The sequence below is a fragment of the Rattus norvegicus genome, chromosome 10 (assembly GCF_036323735.1).
Source record: "Rattus norvegicus strain BN/NHsdMcwi chromosome 10, GRCr8, whole genome shotgun sequence".
Taxonomy (NCBI): domain Eukaryota; kingdom Metazoa; phylum Chordata; class Mammalia; order Rodentia; family Muridae; genus Rattus; species Rattus norvegicus.
This window is the reverse complement of record NC_086028.1, coordinates 30868566-30887936: the sequence shown is the minus strand read 5'-3', so window position 1 is coordinate 30887936 and position 19371 is coordinate 30868566. Positions and strand designations below refer to the sequence as shown.

Here is a 19371-nt window from a genome sequence, read left to right as displayed (position 1 = left end):
AGGTGATTGGAATCACCCACCTTCTATATCATCAACCAGCTAATATGCACTCACTGTGTACTCTGTAACCTTCCTGCCATAGTTCAGACGACAATGAAAACCCAAGGAAGCTCAGTAATTTGAGCCCAGACAGGCTAACCCGACACACGTCAGGAATATACTCAACAAGAATGAAAAACGGGGTATGTCTTGTCTTCTTGTCTTTTGCCTCCAGCTCAATCTGAACAACAGAACATCCTGGGATTTTAAAATGCTGATCTCGGGGCCTACGCGTTAAGCTGTCTGTCTATACGTATCAGTGAGTTTTTCTAAATGGTTAATTTTTACTGCCTCCGGAATGTTGGTTTTGCTTCCGAGTAATGTGTCCTTCATTGTTAGATCTCAAATTCAGAAGAGACAGTAAATGTCAATGGGAGGGGGGAAATGAGAAGTAAGAAATAGCATCTAGTAACAAAAAGGTCAGAGAACAGCCTCAACCTGTCAGCTGTCTGTAGAGGCGGAGCGAGGTCTAGGCAAGTCACGCCTCTCACCACGCCCCTGCCTTGCGCCACGCCCCCTGCAGTTCTCCAGAGCAAATCTATGCTGCCCCCTGGTGGCAGCAACTGCGCAGTGCGTGCCCCTGGGCCGCGGCTGCGGCTGCGCAGTGCCGCCCTCTGGCGGCCCGGTTCCTTTCTCCCGCCCATCGGCTTCGGCTTGCGGGCCTTTCAAACATGGAGGAGCGCGAGTGGGGGGCGAGGTCGGCTCGCGCCGGCAGCCCAGCCAGCCCGCCCAGCCCGCGGCTGGACGTCAGCTCCTACAGCTTCGACCCGCTGCTGGCCCTGTACGCGCCGCGCCTGCCGCCCATTCCTTACCCCAACGCTCCCTGCTTCAACAACGTGGCGGAGTACGAGAGCTTCCTGAAGGGCGGGCGCACCGGGCGCGGTCGAGCTCGGGGCACGGGAGAGCCGGCCTCGGCGGGAACCTCCACCGGAACCTCCACGGGAGCCGGGACCTCGTCCAGGGCCCGTCGCCGAGCCGCGCCCACCCCGGATCCCGAGCGCATCCAGCGCCTGCGCCGGCTCATGGTGGTCAAGGAGGACACGGACGGCACGGCCGGGTCGCGACGCCAGGGCCCGGGGCGCAGCAAGAAGGCACCCCGCAACGTGCTCACGCGGATGCCCTGTGAGTGCTGTGGGGGCAGCCGGAGGTCTAGGGAGGGCTTGCAAAGGGCGTCTGCGGGAGTCCCGAGGGCCGTAGGGGCGCGGGGAAGATCCCCTCTGAATCACAGAAGCCGTGCATGAGTTGAGGAACAGGGAGAGTGACGACCCACGGGGTAAAGATCTGCAGACTACTGATGTCCGGAGGAGTGTCCCCCAGGTGGTGAGGAGCTGCAGAGGGGCTGCGGAGTGATGAGGCAAACGAAGAGATTGTGGGGCTTGTAGACAGTTTTGGGGGATGGGGCGGACATCAGAGGTCTGCAGAAATGATAAGAGGTCTTGGGGACCACTGCAGGGAGTTGAGGAGATGTACAGAAGTTGTGTTGGAGCACAGGGGCAGAATGAAGCTGAGTGGCATTTGAGGGTCAGGCGGAGTAGTGAGGAGAAAGATACGTCCACATATAGCACAAGAGACGTCTCATATCCCGACATGGGAAGTGACAGCCCCGCCTGGGGTGCCGTTTCCATGCAGGGACTTGATCACCATATGTTCACATTACCTAAATTGCTAGTGTTGAGTGCGGCAGACACAGAATGCTACCAAAACACAGGTGCGGTTTTACAGCCACTGGCTGGCTGGAGCAGATCTGTCAGGCTCAGGTTGTCCGTGTGTGCAGGTTGTTTTAAATTCTGAAGGTGTGTAAATGGCACAAAAGAAATTCTTGCAGCTTCCTAATAGATCCTCAGGGTGAAAGAAGCCTTAAAAAGCAAAGGTTCTAATGTGCTATTTAGATCTTGTTTAAATGGAATAAAAACAGCCTAGGGTTATATCAAATAGTTATGACATCTGCCCTGTGAACACAGTGACCTACTTAGCCAGTCAAAGCTTCTGTAGCCTGCTAATTAAACCGTTACAATGTTAAAGTGACTTCTTTTGGAATAGAAGGTGTGAAGTCAGCAGATTTTGTTTTGTTATGTTCCTGGAAATTTGTTTATTGAGAGAGAGAAAGACCCTGAAAAGCAGTGCAGTGCTGCTGGTGCCTTTGTGGGCTGACATACTGTACCAGATCTTCCCTGCCCAGCCAGGATTTCCCAGAGCTGGCTCGCACAGCAGTAACAGAAAGACAGAGCGTGCCTGGCTTTGGAACAAGCAGCTACAGTACCTTCTATTTGCCTGTGTGCGTTGCCACTGTTAAGTTATTGAATGGTACCCAAGTCTCAGAGCGTGACATTTATTCCCCATTTATTCCTGTTACCTCCTTGCTAGCAAGATTGTTACGGGAAACACTTGAGGAAGATTCTGGTTTTACTGTGCTGTCAGGACTGTGTGAGGCACAGCCTCACCTGGCTCTCGTGATTAAGTTCATTTCTGGAGTTAAGACCTCACACTACTGGCCCTCGTCATTGAAAACCTGAAGCAGATGGAGCACCAGGAAAGATGGGTGGGTACCACAAAGGACAAGCTCCATGACTAAAGCTCAAGGATTAGGTTTGTTAAGGAGTTTCTCCAAGGGGGAATGGGGGACACCTTTAGGATTTGAGGTTAGGGATGGGCGTGGATGAAAACACAGTCTTCAAAATTCAAGGTATTTAATATACTTTATATGCAGTAGAGGTTAGCCCTTTTCATAATGGATAGGGTTCACTTAAGTTTGAACACTGGCTTCTCTTCCTTTCTGACTGCTTCATTTTAGGCCAGTTACACCCAACGTGGTTAATGAAAGCAGTGTCTGTCTGGCTCTGTAAGGGTTAATTTCATCAACATTTGAAAGCATTTAGGACAGTGACATTTTCTAATTAGGAAGAAGTTTTCGTCGGCATCTAGAGTCACTTCCTGTGGGTTGTCATTATTTTCAGGTTGACATAATTAAAGGTCAGGATGCCGTAGCTGCTTGGACTGAGCGCTGGCTCAGCTGTTGGCTAAGCAAATGACCTTGAACAAGCAACTTTGATGCCTTTGAGCCTCCTTGTAAACCGGACTGAGATCTCTCCTGAGTGCCACCGTGCCTTCCAGTACTTGGGGTAGGCGTTGTTAGATAAAGCTCGCCAGAGGAGAAAGTTAACTTTGTGGTCAGTCTTTGTTGTGAGCGTTCCTTTTTATTTTGTTTTATTTCAATTAATTAACTTTACCATCCCAACAGCAGTTTCCCCTCTGTCTTAGTTAGGGTTTTACTGCTATGAACAGACACCATGACACTGTGACCAATGCAGGTCTTAAAAGGACAACATTTAATTGGGGCTGGCTTACAGATTCAGAGGTTTAATCCATTATTACCATGGCAGGAACACGGTGCAGGAGGAGCTGAGGGGTCTACATCTTCTGAAAGCTGCTAGCAGAATAGGCTTCCAGGCAGCTAGGATGAGGGTCTTATAGCCCACACCCACAGTGACACACCTACTCCAACAGGACCACACCTTCTAATAGTGCCACTCCCTGGGCTGAGCATAGACAAACCATCACACCCTCCCTTCTTTCCTCCTGGTTCTTCCTCCATCCCCCATCCATCCCTCTTCCCTTTCTTTTCAGAAAAGGGGAGGCCTCCCATGAATGTCAGCCAGCCTTGGCATATCAAGTTGCAACAAGACTAGGTGCGTCTCCTCCCATTGAGGCCAGAAGAGAGAGCCCAGGGTCCCAAAGAGACAGCCCCTGCTCCCGCTGTTAGGATTCCCACGTGAAGACCAAGATGCTCAACCATTACATATGTGTGGAGGGCCTAGGTCAGTCCCATGCGGGCTCCCTGGTTGGCGGTTCAGTGTCTATGAGCCCCTGTGAGCCCAGGTTAGTTGATTCTGTGGTTTTCTCATCGTGTCCTTGTCCTCACTCTGAATACTTGTTAGTATTTTGTTTACCTCTTGAAATGACTACGTTGGGAACACATGAGCATTTCAGTCTCTTAATTGGAAGCTCTCAGACCCTTCCAGAGCCCTTCTGTAGTCCAAACTGCCCAGGAACAACCCTCATGTCAGGCAGGGATTGGCCACTGTTATCTGTGTGGTCCCTGAGCCCAGTGGTGCCGTGAAAGGCCTTGTTACCATTCCTGGGATTGCCACCAGGGAAGATGGTCAGTGTGCCCTTTTTGCTCCAGCACCACATTCTCAGAAACTCTGGAGCGGTTAATCAACCAGCCCCATCTGCATTTGGAGTCTTTCCTCAGGAACTATGGCTACTTTTAACACCTCATGTCTGCCCAGAATACTTTGTTTCAGACCCTTGGGGCATGTTACCCCAGGTTGTTGTCAGTCCGGTAACAGAAATCTCCATAGCTATCATGCCCGTCTGATATGCCCTCACTTCTATTCTGGAGACCATCATACTGACAACTACCACCATGTCAGACTGGCACTTCAACCCTACGATGTCACCCTAATGGCTCCACGAGATACTACTTTAACTCAACAACCTCTCTGGATGATCCCATCCACCTTGCGGATGTCCTCAGTCAGGGGCAGAAGAATCACCTCTACTCATGACAGCCAGAAGTGTACCCAGTAAACCTGCGCACCGTATGACCGAGTGCAGTTAGCGGCTAGCAGACTGGGGTCTGTGCACGTGCATGTACACATCCCTTGTTTCACTGTCCTCCTCGGTGTTACCCTCTTCTGCTGGACACTCGGCCTCCGTGAATCCTCAGCTGAACAGCCTCACTGGGTGTGGTCGTTGTCTTGGGCAGAGCAGGCAGACCTGGTGACATGAAGAGTGGACAACCTCCTGAGGATGCTGGAGCCCCAGGCATGCCCAACAGTAGCTAACTGGTCACAGGAGAGTTCCTAAGAGTGGTTAGGAACAGACACTGTACAGGCTGAGACTGAAGAACTGAAGGAGTACTGCCATGACAGAGTCTGTGGATGGAGAAGGGCAGCCAAGACCTGTGAGGTGGAGGAGTAGCGAACAATCAAGCTGACTGTGGAGGAATGGATGGACAGGAGAGCAAGGAGCTGACTGAACTAGGGATCTGTCTGTTCATGGTTTTCATCCGAATACAGCAGGAGAATCCTCAGCCTCTTGGTAGCAAAAGTACTCGTGCGTTAAGGCATAGTGAGACTTAAACAAAAACGATAGATTTAAAGCAAGCTTACCAGGGGGCCTGGCTTTTACAGAACCTGGAGTGGCAGTAATGAGCCGGATGTTGTAGTTTGTAAAGGGAGCCAGGAGACCTGAAATGTGCCAAGCATCAAGTAAGTCTGCACTGAACTATGCTTCAGAGATGGAGAACGCCAAGAAGGTGGTCGGTCATGCTTGGCCTGAACTTCTTGCTGACCGCAAGCAGGGCAAAGCTCATCTGGAGTTGGATGGGTGTCTCAAAATTAGTGGCAGGAGAGGAAGGGATTTGGGAAGAACTTTTCTTCAAAATGATGCATTTTTCCCCATAGTAAGTTTTAAGAGTCTGCTTCATATGCTTCCGGAGTTTGCCATGGGAATGCTGGGAAAGAACGAAGTCTCAGAACGGGAAGCTCACGTTTGCCTTGACAGCGGCTTTCATAGGTGATGCTACCACCTACAGAGAGAAGCAAACGACTCCTAAGACTCCAGCTTGTGGGATTTTCGGAAGAAGAAAAATCAAATACTACAGATAGAAGAGTTACGATACCCGGGTTGCCCTTTGCTTAGTTAGGATGCGAGCTTGCTCTCTGTTTCAGGAAGATACAGGCCCCTTTTTTGTTCAGCCTAGAAAGGGAACTTCCACTTTGTGGAAGAGACGCTGCCTGTTGGTGTGCAGAGCATCTAACCAGGGCATTGTGGCGAGCTTCAGTCAGTTGAATTACAGAGACATTCCCAAATGTGGTCTAGAAGGTTACTAGCTCAACTCTGTTTTACAAATGAAGAAACTTGGACTTGCAAGGGAAAAAGGTCACTTGCTGAGGTTACTTTGAGTAAGGGTCTGCATGCTGCTTACATACCTGATGTTGGAAAGCTGTGACATGCATAGATACACACACACACACACACACACACACACACGCACACACTCTCTCTCTCTCACACACACACACACACACACACACACTCTCTCTCTCTCACACACACACACACACTCTCTCTCTCACACACACACACACACTCTCTCACACACACACACACACTCTCTCTCTCTCTCTCACACACACACACTCTCTCTCTCTTTCTCTCTCTCTCTCTCACACACACACACACACACACACACACACACACACACACACTAAAGGTTCAAAGCCATTGTCAGAAAACAAGCTAATGACCAGCAGTTTTTTCTGTTTCCTTTCTTATATTTTTGGCTGTGAGCTTAGCCAGCCCCTCAGCTTCCTTCTAAGGCCATTGATCCTGTCACTGGGCCTCCGACTGTACCGTGTAACCTCATGTCCAATATGACATATAAACTCCCACTTTTCACTCGTTGAGTCATTTCTCTTCCAAGAGGATTTTCCTTCATCTGTCATGTTTTTTCATTCTACACCCACTCATGAATGAAGAAATCAGTTATCTAAACTGGTGTGTGTGCGCGCGCGTGTGTGTGCGTGCGTGTGTGTGTGTGTGTGTGTGTGTGTGTGTAATATATTGGGGTTCTTTGGTTTGCTGGTTGGTTGGTTGGTTTCTGAATACTAGCAGCACGTGGAGATAAACTGACATGAACCGGGGAAAGTCTGTCATTGCACCAGGCTCCGCAGGGGAAGCTCTCAACATGAAAACAGAATCTCCCCTGCCCATCACCCCTTCCTTGCGTGCTCACACTGCTGTGCTCGCACGATGCTATTTTAGGGCTCTCAGCAGCCAGACACTCAGCACGTGCGCCTCATACCATCGGGTCCCTTTCGTCCTGCTGTGAAGATATACACCGAAATACAGTAACTCCAGGAGCACACCCAGAGTGTACATCAAAAGGCCATTCTACAACAAGTTCTGTCCCAGGTGCCATGAGGAACCCTAATATCATATATGATAGATTGAAAAATAAAATTTTGGGGGGAGGATGGGGAGGGGAACACCCATATAGAAGGGTTAGGGGATTGTTGGCCTGGAAACTGGGAAAGGGAATAACAATTGAAATGTAAATAAGAAATACCCAATTTAATAAAGATGGAGAAAAAAAAGAAAAATAAAATTTTTAAATTCTAGAAACGATATAATTGAAAAGACTAATTCATCCTAAAGGCAGCTATAGCAATATATTGATTAAAATAAAGCAAATGAAATTATAAATACTGATACTGAAACAACTTTACATTTTATAAACAGCTATACTTGCACTCACAGAAATCTGCCTGCCTCTGCCTCAAAGTACTGAGATTAAAAGCATGTGCCACGGAACAGTGGCTGTCAGGCCAAGGTAGAGGAAGTGGGGAGTTGTTTCCTGTCGGCTACATTGTTTCTGTTTTAATAAATGCTAACTGCAGTCCTCAGTTACCCAGATCATCAGCACTGCTAGCCTTCTTAGAAGCCAACAATATTGATTGCAAAGAGTAAAGCTGAGTGAATAAAGGTAACAGTCCACCAGGGAATGTGTTGAAAACTTTAGGACTCACAGGCTCAAAGGTCAGGACTTCCAACCTCTAAAGTGATATAAAATCTACCTGAAATTCCCTGGGACCTCAGCTGCAATTTGTTCCCGAGATTCTGTCCAAACTCCCAGGAGAGCATCTTGTCAGCTGTTCTGACCCTGGACCTATCAGTGGGACAGACAGGTAATGCTATGTACAGGACACCCAGTGTAGTGAGAGAAGAGCGCTTCCTCTTTTAGGGATTCTGTTCATGGCATTGGAGACTGCCTGTTTCAGTAGCCAAGTCTGCAATTCCATTCATGCTGCCTTTATCTAAGTTACCTTTTGTCTCAGAACTAGGGTCGTGTCTGGGTTGCAGACTGGCTGTTGGCTAGAATACACAGTCCTGGGTTTGATCCCCAGCACCACAAAAACAAGATGTTTTCTTCACAGTACTTACTCATGTGTGAAATTTACATTTACTATTTTAAAATATTGAGATTTCAGCTGACAGGAAGTCTGTTATTCTTGGTTATAAACACAGTACTTGGTACATTGCTTAATACACAATAGGAAATTAAATTATGTCTCATGAATAAGGTGTTTGAAACCTTCAAAAAAACAAAAACAAAAAAAAGCATGTGCCACCACATCCAGTTTACAACTTTAAACTTTTATGGCACATAATATAAAATTACCCAAACGAACAGCTATCTGAACCCATAGATATAACTATAATGCTTATATTTTTAAATGTCCATTTTTGTTTGTTTGTTTATGTTTTTGTTTGTTTATGACTTTTCAATAGTTTCTTTTTTAAGGATTGATTTATTTTATGTATGTGAGTACACTGTTGCTGTCTTCAGACACACCAGCAGAGGGCATCAGATCCCATTACAGGTGTTGTGAACCACCATGTGGTTGCTGGGAACTGAACTCAGGACCTCTGGAAGAGCAGTCCATGCTCTTAACCCCTGAGCCATCTCTCTCCAACCCTTATTTATGGTTTTGTTTGTTTATGATTTTGTTTGTTTGTTTTGAAACAGGATTTCTCTGTATAGCTCTGGCTGTTCTGGAACTCGCTCTGTAGCCCAGGCTGGCCTTGAACTAGCTCTGCCTCCCTCTGCCTCAGAGTGCTGGGATTAAAGGTGTGCTACCATGTTCTGCTTAAAATATGTTTGTATTTTAACGAATATTCAGCTCCCTAAAAAGCCATTTTCTTTGAGAGGCTAGCATATATTTAAAAAGTAGTATGGTGCCCTCATATAGGAACAAGGCTTTTGGTTTATGAAAAGGGTGACCCAGGAGTGCAGTTCAGAATTAAACTGAACAACACAGGACTGAGAGAAGTCCAGCTACTGGTGTGTGCACTCCCCTTTATTTCTTTTTTTACCTACAGACATTTTTTAAAAAATAATGGTGCATCTTAGAATCACTGTCCTCATCAAACAGAGTAGACATTTATAGATAGTGAAAGATTTAGATTTGAGGCGCGCATGGCGGCTTCTCTGCAGTCTGTTGGAATCTGGCCTCCTGAGTGCGTTGGCTGAGTTCATCTTGCTGCCCATGGAGTGCCTTAGTGAGGGAGAGGGTTCCTCAGGTGGGCCAGGGGGCCCTGGTGCCCCGGCGGCCCTGCGGCCTGCCAGTGAGGCAGGCGTTATCCAGCGCTGACCTGACAAGGCTTTCTTGTTGCAGTGCATGAGGGTAGCCCTCTGGGCGAGCTGCACCGCTGCATCCGAGAGGGGGTGAAGGTGAACGTGCACATCCGCACTTTCAAGGGACTCCGCGGCGTCTGCACTGGCTTCCTCGTTGCCTTCGACAAGTTCTGGAACATGGTAACAAGCCTTCTTAGAAACCCGTGTGTCTGAAGGGCGGGAGTAACCTCGTTAAGCAAAGGCCTAGGAGTAATTTCTCAGAATTATACTTTGTACACCTGACAATCACAGAAAATAGCTTTTCTGCTCATTTCCCTTAAAGCAAAGGCGCTCCCTTGCTCCCAGGCATATGGGGCAGTGTATGGAGACTGAGGTTATTTTTTAATCTCACATCTGTGAGAGATGCTGGAGTGCTGCTAGGATGGGATTCCATTGCTGTAAAGAGACAACATGACCACAGCAAGTCTTATAAAGGACAGCATTTAACTGGGGCTGGCTCACAGGGTCAGAGGTTCAGTCCATTATCTTCAAGGCAGGAGCATGGCAGCATCCAGACAGGCATGATGCAGGAGGAGCTGAGAGTTCTGCATCTTGATCCACGGGTAGAAGGAGACTGTGCACCACACTGGGCATAGCTTGAACACATAGGATCTCAAAGCCTGCCTCCATGGTGATACACTTCCTTCAACAAAGCCACACGCTCCTATGGCCAAGGATTCAAACACATGGGTCTGTAGGGACCATTCCTGTCCAAACCACCACAACATCAGTGAGGCCAATTTCAGAAATAATGACTAAAGCACATCCACATAATGGAAAATAATCTGCCTCCCTCAAGTTCTACCTGATTAAATATCGAACATCAACCCACATGATCCTCTTTAGCTCTTTTAAAAACAGCACACAAGATAGCCTCCCTCCACCAATTAAAGAATTAACCTGTCCTATAGACCTAAAACCTTAAAGAATACTTATGTCTTCCTTTAGTAATTTAGAATAGACTACCCACCAGCCATTCTTTTGCTTGTTTGATTTTGATTGAGTTTCTCTGTGTAGCCCTGGCTGTCCTGGATCTAGCCCTGCAGACCAGACTGCAGACAGTGAACTGCTAAGTCCCAGTATGTACTCCTGATGGAACTCACTGTGTAGACCAGGCTACCCTAGAACTCACAGAGATTGACCTACCTCTGCCTTCTGAGTGGTGGGATTAAAGGTGTGTGCCACCATGCCTGACAGCCATTCTTTATTTCCTGTGTCAAAACACAGGATGACCAGCTTCTAAGGAATGTGACACCTGGGGTCTGACTGCTGGTCTCCTAGAGTGAGCACACAGGTGCCTGCAGTTGCGCGCTCTCTCTCTCTCTCTCTCTCTCTCTCACACACACACACACACACACACACACACACACACACACACCGTAGCTAAGCCTGGCCTCAAACTTACAGCCTTCCACCCCTGTTCCCCTTTATGTGTTTTTATAGATGAGCTCCTGGTTCTTTTTTATAGATGGAACCAAGTCCAGAGGAGTTCGATCCATGTCAGTTCCTACTGATGAAGTTCAAGGCTATATAGCCCGAGTCTTTATGGCCTCTAAAACCTGACTTGTTTGATTGTTTGAGACAGGGTCTCTTTATTATGTACCTCAGGAACTAGTCCTGTAGATCAAGCTGGCCTAGAATGTCCCTAGGCCCTCCTGCCTCTGTCTCCTGAGTGGTGGGAATAAAGGTGGGCATCTGGCTTGAAACTCACCTTTTAATTGTTATGGAATTTAGATCCTAGGGGCTTCACCATTTGGTAATCCCTCTGAGCCTCTTTTCTCATTTCTTAAAGTAGGCTAGCACACTGTGATGATTTTTTGTTGAAAAGAGACAAGTTTCTCTCTCAGGATTTCTGGACAGCCTGGAACCCATGATGCTTCCTAGACTGGCCTTGAACTTGTGGCAGTTGTCGTCCTGCCTCAGTCTCCTGCCTGAGGTTACAGGGTGAGCCACCATACCTGGGAAGAGAGAATTAAAAAGAGTATATTTATTGACAGGAGTGGTCATAATTGATGTGTTTTTAGATTTGTGGGGTGAGTTTACATTTTCAGAGTAACTTCCATTGCACAGTGTCATAGATCCTGACAGTTTCCTCTGAGGCTGATCTTGCTGACACTGTTCAAGTCACTCTGGTGAACCCCAGGCTTACTGAGACTGAGGCTGAAGAAGTAGTCATGTTTCTTAGTGTGTGGTCTGCCACTGCCCTGAAGCAGAATTACCTGAGAATTCTGTTGAACAGTGCACGTGGGAATCTCTAATTTTGGACTGATGAAGTGGCTTAGGCAGGCAAAGTCGCTGGCCACCAAGCCTGGTGACAAGATTTGATCCCCAGATTCCGCTGGTAGAAAGTAAGAACCGAGTCCTGTTGGTCATCTGACTCCTATGCCTGAGTGGTAACACATGTGTAGAGTAAAAAGTCTGCACTCACATCACTTCCTCTGGGGCTTGAAAACTCACCAGTCTCTGAACTCAAAACCCCACCAATCCCTGGGCTCACCTTAAGCTCGGGATTTGAAATCCCACTATTCTTCACCCTGAAAACCTCCACTCTGGAAAACTGCTCCCCAGGAAACCCCATATAAACCTGCTTTGTAGGGTAAAAGCTCCTACTTCCTGGTTAGAAAACCCACCAATCCTCATCCTGGAAATCTTCACTCTGAAAACCCTGCCCCCAAGAAACCCTATATAAAGCCTGCCTCCTGGTCAGTTCTCTGCTGCTTCTCACCCAGGCACAGGCAACCACACTTTTGTGTCTCTTTCAGTAAATCTCTTGTGAGATTTGTTGCACTGTTTAAGTTTGTGATACTCCTTGGCTCCTGACAAGGTATTCCTTGGATGCCTTTCCCCTCAGAGCTGCAACACAATGGACAGTGTGCACCTTCTCCCTGCATACAAATGTGAAAATAAGTGAGCAGTGTGCCAGTGCACACTTTTAACCCCAGCAGGAAAGAGGCAGAGGCAGGTGGATCTCAGTGAATTCCAGGTCAGCCTGATTTACATAGAGAGTTCCAGGCCAGCCAGGTCTATATAATGAGATCCTCACTCAAAAGAGGGAGTAAGAGGTTGGACGAAGGGAGGGAGATGGAAAAGAAAAAACAAACCAAAGAAACACAAAACCTCACATTTAAAAACAGAGCAACCTCATGTCTGAATTTTAATAAGCTTCCTGCATATTTATGTGCACTGAAAGTTTAGAGTATCTGCCATGCAGAGGCCTTGTCCTTGTCAAAGAAGCTCCTTTAGTCTACCAGGAAGAGCTTGGCAGTCCTGGGCAGCTGCTGTCAGACCTTACCATCTTGGGTCCAGGCTGTGTCACTCACCTGTTTAGCCCTGCTCTGATTAAATAGTCTTCTGCCTTTTTGCAAAACCTCCATAAATAATGTCTGTTTTTCTTCCCTTTGGGCTCTTCCTCTAGGCCCTCACAGACGTGGATGAGACCTACCGTAAACCTGTCTTAGGCAAAGCATACGAACGGGATTCTTCGCTGACTCTCACTAGGGTAGGCAGCTCCCCCTGACCTCTTGAGTTCCCATCCTGCCTTCTAGCATAGAAGCCATGATGACAAGCCCGCTGCCTTTATCAGAGCCTTAGCTCCTCACCTCATGCTCCCAGCAGATCCCAAAAGCACCTGCTTCTTACCTATGTCTGTGAGCCACAAGTTGCCTCTTCAAACGCTCTAATGCCTTTCAGCTTTTTACCACAGAGATACTGGTATTTTTTACCAGTATCTTCTCGTCATTATCTGAATCAGTTAGAGAAATTAGAAAGTGACTGCTACCTTTAGAAATGTCATGCAAGATGTGCCTAAGGATCTGACCTTGTCAAGTGTGCTGACAGTTACATTGTAGGCATTACCAAGGCTGATAGTTGTCACTGCTTTCCTTGTAGCTATTTGATCGGCTGAAACTCCAAGATTCCAAAAAGGAAGCGGATTCCAAGTCTGCAGTGGAGGACTCCACCCTGTCTCGTTACTCCCAGACATCTACTTGGAAGGTGGCTTCAGTGTGGGGACGAGGAGACACTGACCGAGGCTCACACAGGCGCTCCCGCTCCGTCCCTTCTTCCCTGCAGGCATCTGCAAGGGAGGAGTCCAGGTCTGAGCTGTCAGGGAGGACTACACGGACAGAAGGGTCCAGTGTGGGAGGTACCTTCTCCAGGGCCACCACCCTTTCACGGGGCCAGTCCCGTAAGAAAAAGCGAAAGCCCAAGGTGGATTACCAGCAAGTGTTTACTCGACACATAAATCAGATTTTCATTCGAGGTGAGAATGTCCTGCTGGTTCATCTTGCACAGTGAGCAGCTCAGCCCCACTTGACCTTTGGGTTTTAGAAATAAAGTGCATGAACTGTTCCTATGCTATATCCTAGTATCCCAAACAGTGTGAGTCGAAGTGGTTCCCGCTGGTCCTGCCCATGCAGAGCACAGAGCTGGCTCACCCTCTGGAAGGACAGGTCAGCAGTTCTAACCAGGCAACAGCCATTCACAGGACATGCTCTGACGGGCTGCCACTGGCTGCTCCAGAGTCTCAAGTGTAAGCACTTTGCTTTGACTTAGGGTCCCAGTACAAGTGGACTCCACTCCGTGGAAACCTCAGGAGTGTCTGAGAAGGAATAATTTCATTTCCAAAGGCTAGCGCTCTGAGCACAATGAGTTTGATCTTACGATGATCGTGTTCGAGCCGTGTAAATTGCCCAAGATCCCGCAGCCATATCTTGGAACTGATCTTCTACATCATTCTCTCTTGATCAAGAAATGAAATTTTTTATCCTTTGAATATTAATAAGGTCTAGGAAAGTTACCAGCTTATGAAGGAGTTAAGCTCAGCTAGGTGGTTGTTCCAAGCAGCAGTGGTAAGCTCTCTGCTCTGCCCCCTCATCCCCTGGGAAGGCATGCAGAAGCTTGTCGCCCTCACCAGAGGTGGCCTCTGCACATGGCACACCAGATGGGACTGTCCCGAACTTGTGGCTTGTCCTCTCCGACTCCTGTGGCATGGTGCTAGTGCATGTGACCTGTGCTGTCACCCCATGTGTTATGTGTGACCTGTCCTGATGCGCCCTTCCTGTCTGACTTCAGAGAGTTCTACATGAACTCAGTAATGCACATCTCTCTCACTGCTGGGAGTTGCCTTTCCAGGCGGGCCTGGCCTTGTGTAGAAAGTCTCAGAATGGTGTCACCGAAAGAGGGGTCATACTTTATTCCCTGTGTCAAGCCAGTGAGGTTCTTAGAAAGAAAGATGGGTGTGTCCTAAGGGCCCTTGACTCCCATTTATGCTTGAGTGTCAGGAATACCAAAGGACCCGGGTTGCTCCTACTTGAATTATATCAGCGTATGCTTTTCAGTCACTAGTACAGACTGGCCTGCATCTTGACATAGACTGTTAGGCACCATTGACTTACAAACTTTTGTTTATACTTGCTCTGTCTTAGATAACTTATGTTCAGAGGGAGAATGAGAAGTAGCTAGTTAGTCCAAATGTATGTTTGAATAGAACATTTCCCCTGCCGGGTCTTTCAATAGCATTGGTAAGCCCTCTGAGAAGCAGGGTAAATCAAGTTTAGAGACTGGGACACTTGGTTCTTCTGTTAGCTGGACCACTGCCTCATCAGACAATGAAAAGTCAGCAGACGTGCCTCAGTTTCCCCATCAGACACCTACCTCACCAGGGCACTGTGGCAGAGTTTCAGGAAGACATTTTACAGCCTCTAAGCATATCTAAGTGCCGTGAATACATTTCCTTATTCTAGAGTATAGCTCTGTAAAACTTCTTGTTCTGTGAGTGAGGCAGGTGCTGTATAAGAAAGCGATCTTCCAGCTGTCATTTCTGGTCCTGTAGCCTCCATCAGAGGACTATGAGAGCTTCCTGGTCTGTCTCTCCTCTAGAAAGAAGCAGGAGTTCTCAGAGGAACACCTTCATCTAGGAGAAAGTGACTCTCTCCGCTGCTGCCCCACATCCCAGGCCTGCTTTTCAAGGGTATCTGTTCTGGTACTGCAGGGAGAATATGCAGCTAAAAGCACAGATCCCAAAGGGGATTTCTGGGCTTGTCTCTTCTCACTTTACCTGTTTTTATTTCCAGTTGTATCTACATTTAAAGGCAGGGCAGGTGCACTGGAAGCTCTGGTAAAGACTCAAGCTCAAAGCTCTTTATCCTGTAGTCTAAATTCTCCTCGGCCTCCTGGGCCAGGTCTGTTGTTCAGTTGCTTTGCTCACCCATCAGTCTGGAGCGCCTCTCAAGCCTTGCTCCCTGTGTGGCTCTGCACCCCCATCTGCCCTGTCCCCCTTAGGTAGAAGCTAGAATGGATGCTCTTTCCCCGACTGTGTAGAGATGTGCAATCCAAAGGAATTGAGGGGTTTCTGTCCATCCTAGTGAGCTCCTGGTGCCAACCTCATGTTAGCATACAGCTTCTCACATTTCTATAAGGTCTGATTTATAATTCCCCTCAACATGACAACTCTCTGTGAAAACTGTCTTTGAATTTGTGTTCTAATTTGCGTAATTCGGACAATGATTCAGAAATGAACACTCTTTAGGAAATGTGCAGTTTTGTGCAAAGCATGGCAATTATTTTTTAGAAAAGTCAATTTAATAAACTATTGCCTCTAGTTTTGGAACAATTTTCAAAAATAAAGAAAAATAGGTCCTAATAATGTTCTGCTTCTCCAAATATCACAGATATCACAGGTCATCTGTGAGTCACTGTAGTGACTTGGGGGATGGGGAACTGTGCTGGGTGCTTCATGGTGGTCCCTGTGCTCTGTTCATGAGACCCTGAGTTCAGTCTCTGGCCTGGATGAATGAGTGAGTCAATGAGTCACTGGCTGAAGTTTTCCTTCTGAGAAAAAAAGAACCCAGGAAAAGGGGTTGGTGAGGTCACCTAGAAGATGCATCCCTTTCCACTAAGGAGTCGCACAATTCAAGAACGGAATAGAACCTCTTCACTTGTGTTCTGTGGGGGTTACAGTTCTCTTACGGATACACTTTACTTTTGAATAAATGGCTCTGATTGTTCAAACTAATTTCTAGCCATCTGAATAATTCACAGAATATAACTATTTTTATTTTTTTTTGAAACAGTCTCACTGTGTCTGCCTGTCTGGGCTGGAACTCACTAAGTAGACCAGGCTAGTTTCAGACTCACAGATCTGCCTGCCATTGCTATAACTAAAGAGGTGTCCTACCACCCTTTGACTCAGCCATTAATGTTACCAGCTTGGCCACAGTTCTTGTGCTCAGCTTGAAGAGAAATTACATGTGGGCAAGTATTACCATCTGAACAGGCTGTTAAAGGTTCATGCTCAAATGTAAGGGAGACAACACACAGGACAGGACAGGGCAGGACAGGGCAGGACAGGGGCCCTGGGTGCTGTCCAAGAACTAAGGAATACAACTTAAATAGAGAAAGGGAGCCTGGTTATACAGGCCCAGTCAGCCCATTGTACAGAGGCCTAGATTTCTCCGTGTGTCTCGGTGGCTGGGTTGATGGAGTGGTCTGTGTGCTTCTGTCAGTGCTTTTGCAGAAGCTGCTGGCTGTGCTCATACCACCAGGAATATCCTTGTGTTGGTCAAGTTCAGACATGATCCATATAGGTCACAGGAAAGCCGGGGAGTGGGGGAAGGTTACATGTGGGAGTACTGTTTGAAAGAAGTATGCATTAAATGGGCAGAGTTAATGTAGAACCATTTCTGTGTCCACAAAGCCGTCCTTATACTCCATATCAGTACAGCTGTCACCTGGGTTGTCTGTCTTAGTGTCTGGGAGGCCTGAGGTTTCCCTTAGGACCAGCAGGTGGTTTGTGAAATGCTTAGCCAGTTAGCATCTGAGGCAGGGATCTGAAGGAGTCTGTGTCTTGCTCTTTCTTTGCCTGCTGCCCATGAAGGCAGAGAGCTTTCTGGTGTGGGTGCCCATGAACTCTTGCTGGGAGCTGCTGTCGGATCAGAAGCAGCCTCATCTGCCTTGGCATAGAAAGAGTGCTCCTTCGGGCTGTCAGGTCATGAGCTCTGGGCTGCCCTTACTCCTCATCAGCCTCACAGAGGTCTGTGCCGACACTTCTGCCCTTTAAGACAAAACAATAGACCCAGCATGAGTGGAAGTGGGTGTCTGTTTGCACCATTCCCGTGACAGCCATGCAGGCAAAATCATGAAATACACTTGGTTCTGTAAATTGCTTCTTTAAATGTCCTGTAGATTTTTTCCTGTAAGAAAAAAATTAAAAGTATTCAAAGACAGCTAGCTGTCACTGGTGCTCCCCCAAAGGGTTTCATCCCTTATGTGCTTTTTATGAATGAAATGGTTGCGGTGCGAGAGTTAATGGAAGAAAGAGTCTGGTGGTATAGAGTAGTTTGAGAGATGTCTTCATTTTTCTCTTCCTGCCCCGTATCTGAAATGCATGCAGCCTACTGTCGGTAACCTTGTTCACCTGTATCTCTCTTGCCCAGAAGGCTTTCCTCAGTGTTTGGAAGTAAAACCATCTCCTCTGGCCCGTGTGGGAAAGGCTCTTAAGCCTGCTTTCTGGCAAGCCTTACTTTCTGGCAAATTGGTGGATTTCAGAAAAGCCTTGGGGGGCTTGGGGATTTAGCTCAGTGGTAGAGCGCTTGCCTAGCAAGCGCAAGGCCCTGGGTTCGGTCCTCAGCTCCGGGGAAAAAAAAAATGTATAAAAAGATAAGCCTTGGGCTCCTGTCACGGTTCTCTGATGAGGGGTTGGGCCTCCTTACCCCGCCAACGTCTTGAGTATTTTTCAAATGTCTGTCATTTCTCTTGCACTTTCCTAATAAAAGTGAAAGCCCTCTGTCAAGAAAAGGGGGCAAGAAAACTCAGCAAACCTCAGACGCTTGAGGTCTGTAAGCTGCAGCGTCCTGGCTCCCTGAGAACACTGTCTGCAAATACGGGCACCCCCAGGGAAGGCTGGGAGTTTGGTTCCTGGCAGCCACTTCTGATTGAGTCCTTGGGAGCAAATGTCTGATGCTGTATTTTCAGAACTGTGAGGAGATGACTGGGAACTCTTGGGGTTGCTTCAGGTGATTGATCGCCTGATTTCAGAGCAGCTGGTCCCCTTTTCTGTTTTCCCCACAGGAAAGCAAGACAGCCACGCCCTAAAACACGCACACGTGTAATCCCTCAGGCAGGTCCCTGTGAGTTCCAGGCCAGTCTAAGCTACAGAGGGAAAGTGTCTCAAAAAACTAAAATGACAGCAACCAAAAGTAACTTGCTTATTCAGTACAGACATGTGAAGACTCTGTCTGGCAACTGTGTCCCCTCTGCACCGTGACTCCGTGATTTTGTGGGCAGGGCTGAAGCCGGATGACTCTAGGAGTGCTGATACGGCAAGGGATATAAGAACCCCCGACTAACCTCATCTATCACCCCTTGTCGTTAGGTTTGGGACCCTTCTCGTTGAGGGGCCTGCTGCTCGACCTTTGCAATGTTCTGCTTTTGATATGTGTCAGATGGGAGTCTGGAAACTATAATAAATATGATTGTATCCATTTACTTGCTGCTTGGTCTCTGCTAACTTGGGGGGGGATTCTGGAGAAACTGGGTGTCTATTACCAAGAGAAGACACACATCCAGAGAGTTAAAATATTTCAAGCAGGGGCTGGAGAAATGGCTCAGCAGCTAAGAGCTACACGGTCAAGGATTGGAGTTCAGATCCATGTACCACGTAGCAAGTCAGGCATCCCACACCCTCCTGTAACCCCAGGGGTAAATCTTGGTGGGCAGCAGGAGACGCTGGAGCTCACTGGCTTCCAACCAGGCTCAGGGATGTGACCCTATGTCACGTGAAAAGGGAAGGGCGAAGGAGGACATCTAGTGCCTAAACATGGACACAAATGCATGCACACACAGACACACACACGTACACACACGTATCTTGGGCCTTCTTGATACCGAAGCCCATATCTGGGGTTCCATCTTTAAGGTAGCTTTGTCCTCCCAAATTTGAATTCTCTCAGCTGCAAGCTGCCCTGTGGATTTCTTCTGCCTGGCCTTCACTGGCATTGATCTATTCTCCTCGCGATCAGGTGAAGTCCCTGTTGATTCTTATCCTCTCTGAGTGTTTACACGCTTCCAGAAGTCTGTGAATGGTTCAC

The 19371-nt window shown here is 47.7% G+C and overlaps 1 protein-coding gene across 2 annotated transcripts; it reads left to right on the top strand.

Annotated features, from left to right (window-relative positions):
• Nucleotides 1-661: 661 nt before the first annotated feature.
• Lsm11 (LSM11, U7 small nuclear RNA associated) lies at nucleotides 662-18769 on the top strand. Of its 2 annotated transcripts, NM_001173384.1 has the most exons (4): nucleotides 704-1161; nucleotides 9285-9424; nucleotides 12699-12782; nucleotides 13172-13633. In NM_001173384.1, exons 1-4 carry the CDS (start codon nucleotides 711-713, stop codon nucleotides 13577-13579), a joined length of 1083 nt encoding a protein of 360 aa, NP_001166855.1. In that variant the 5' UTR covers nucleotides 704-710; the 3' UTR covers nucleotides 13580-13633. The 2 variants fall into 2 exon arrangements, with proteins under 2 accessions (XP_006246213.1, NP_001166855.1); XM_006246151.5 differs by lacking the exon at nucleotides 12699-12782 and having other exon boundaries at nucleotides 662-1161; nucleotides 13172-18769.
• Nucleotides 18770-19371: the final 602 nt, after the last annotated feature.

Excerpts from the sequence above, each read along its gene's own strand:
- Lsm11 (NM_001173384.1), top strand. The coding sequence starts at position 711 with ATGGAGGAGCGCGAGTGGGGGGCGAGGTCGGCTCGCGCCGGCAGCCCA. Across the intron at positions 1,162-9,284 it reads CGTGCTCACGCGGATGCCCT|TGCATGAGGGTAGCCCTCTG; the intron begins GTGAGTGCTGTG and ends TTCTTGTTGCAG. Across the intron at positions 12,783-13,171 it reads CTTCGCTGACTCTCACTAGG|CTATTTGATCGGCTGAAACT; the intron begins GTAGGCAGCTCC and ends CTTTCCTTGTAG.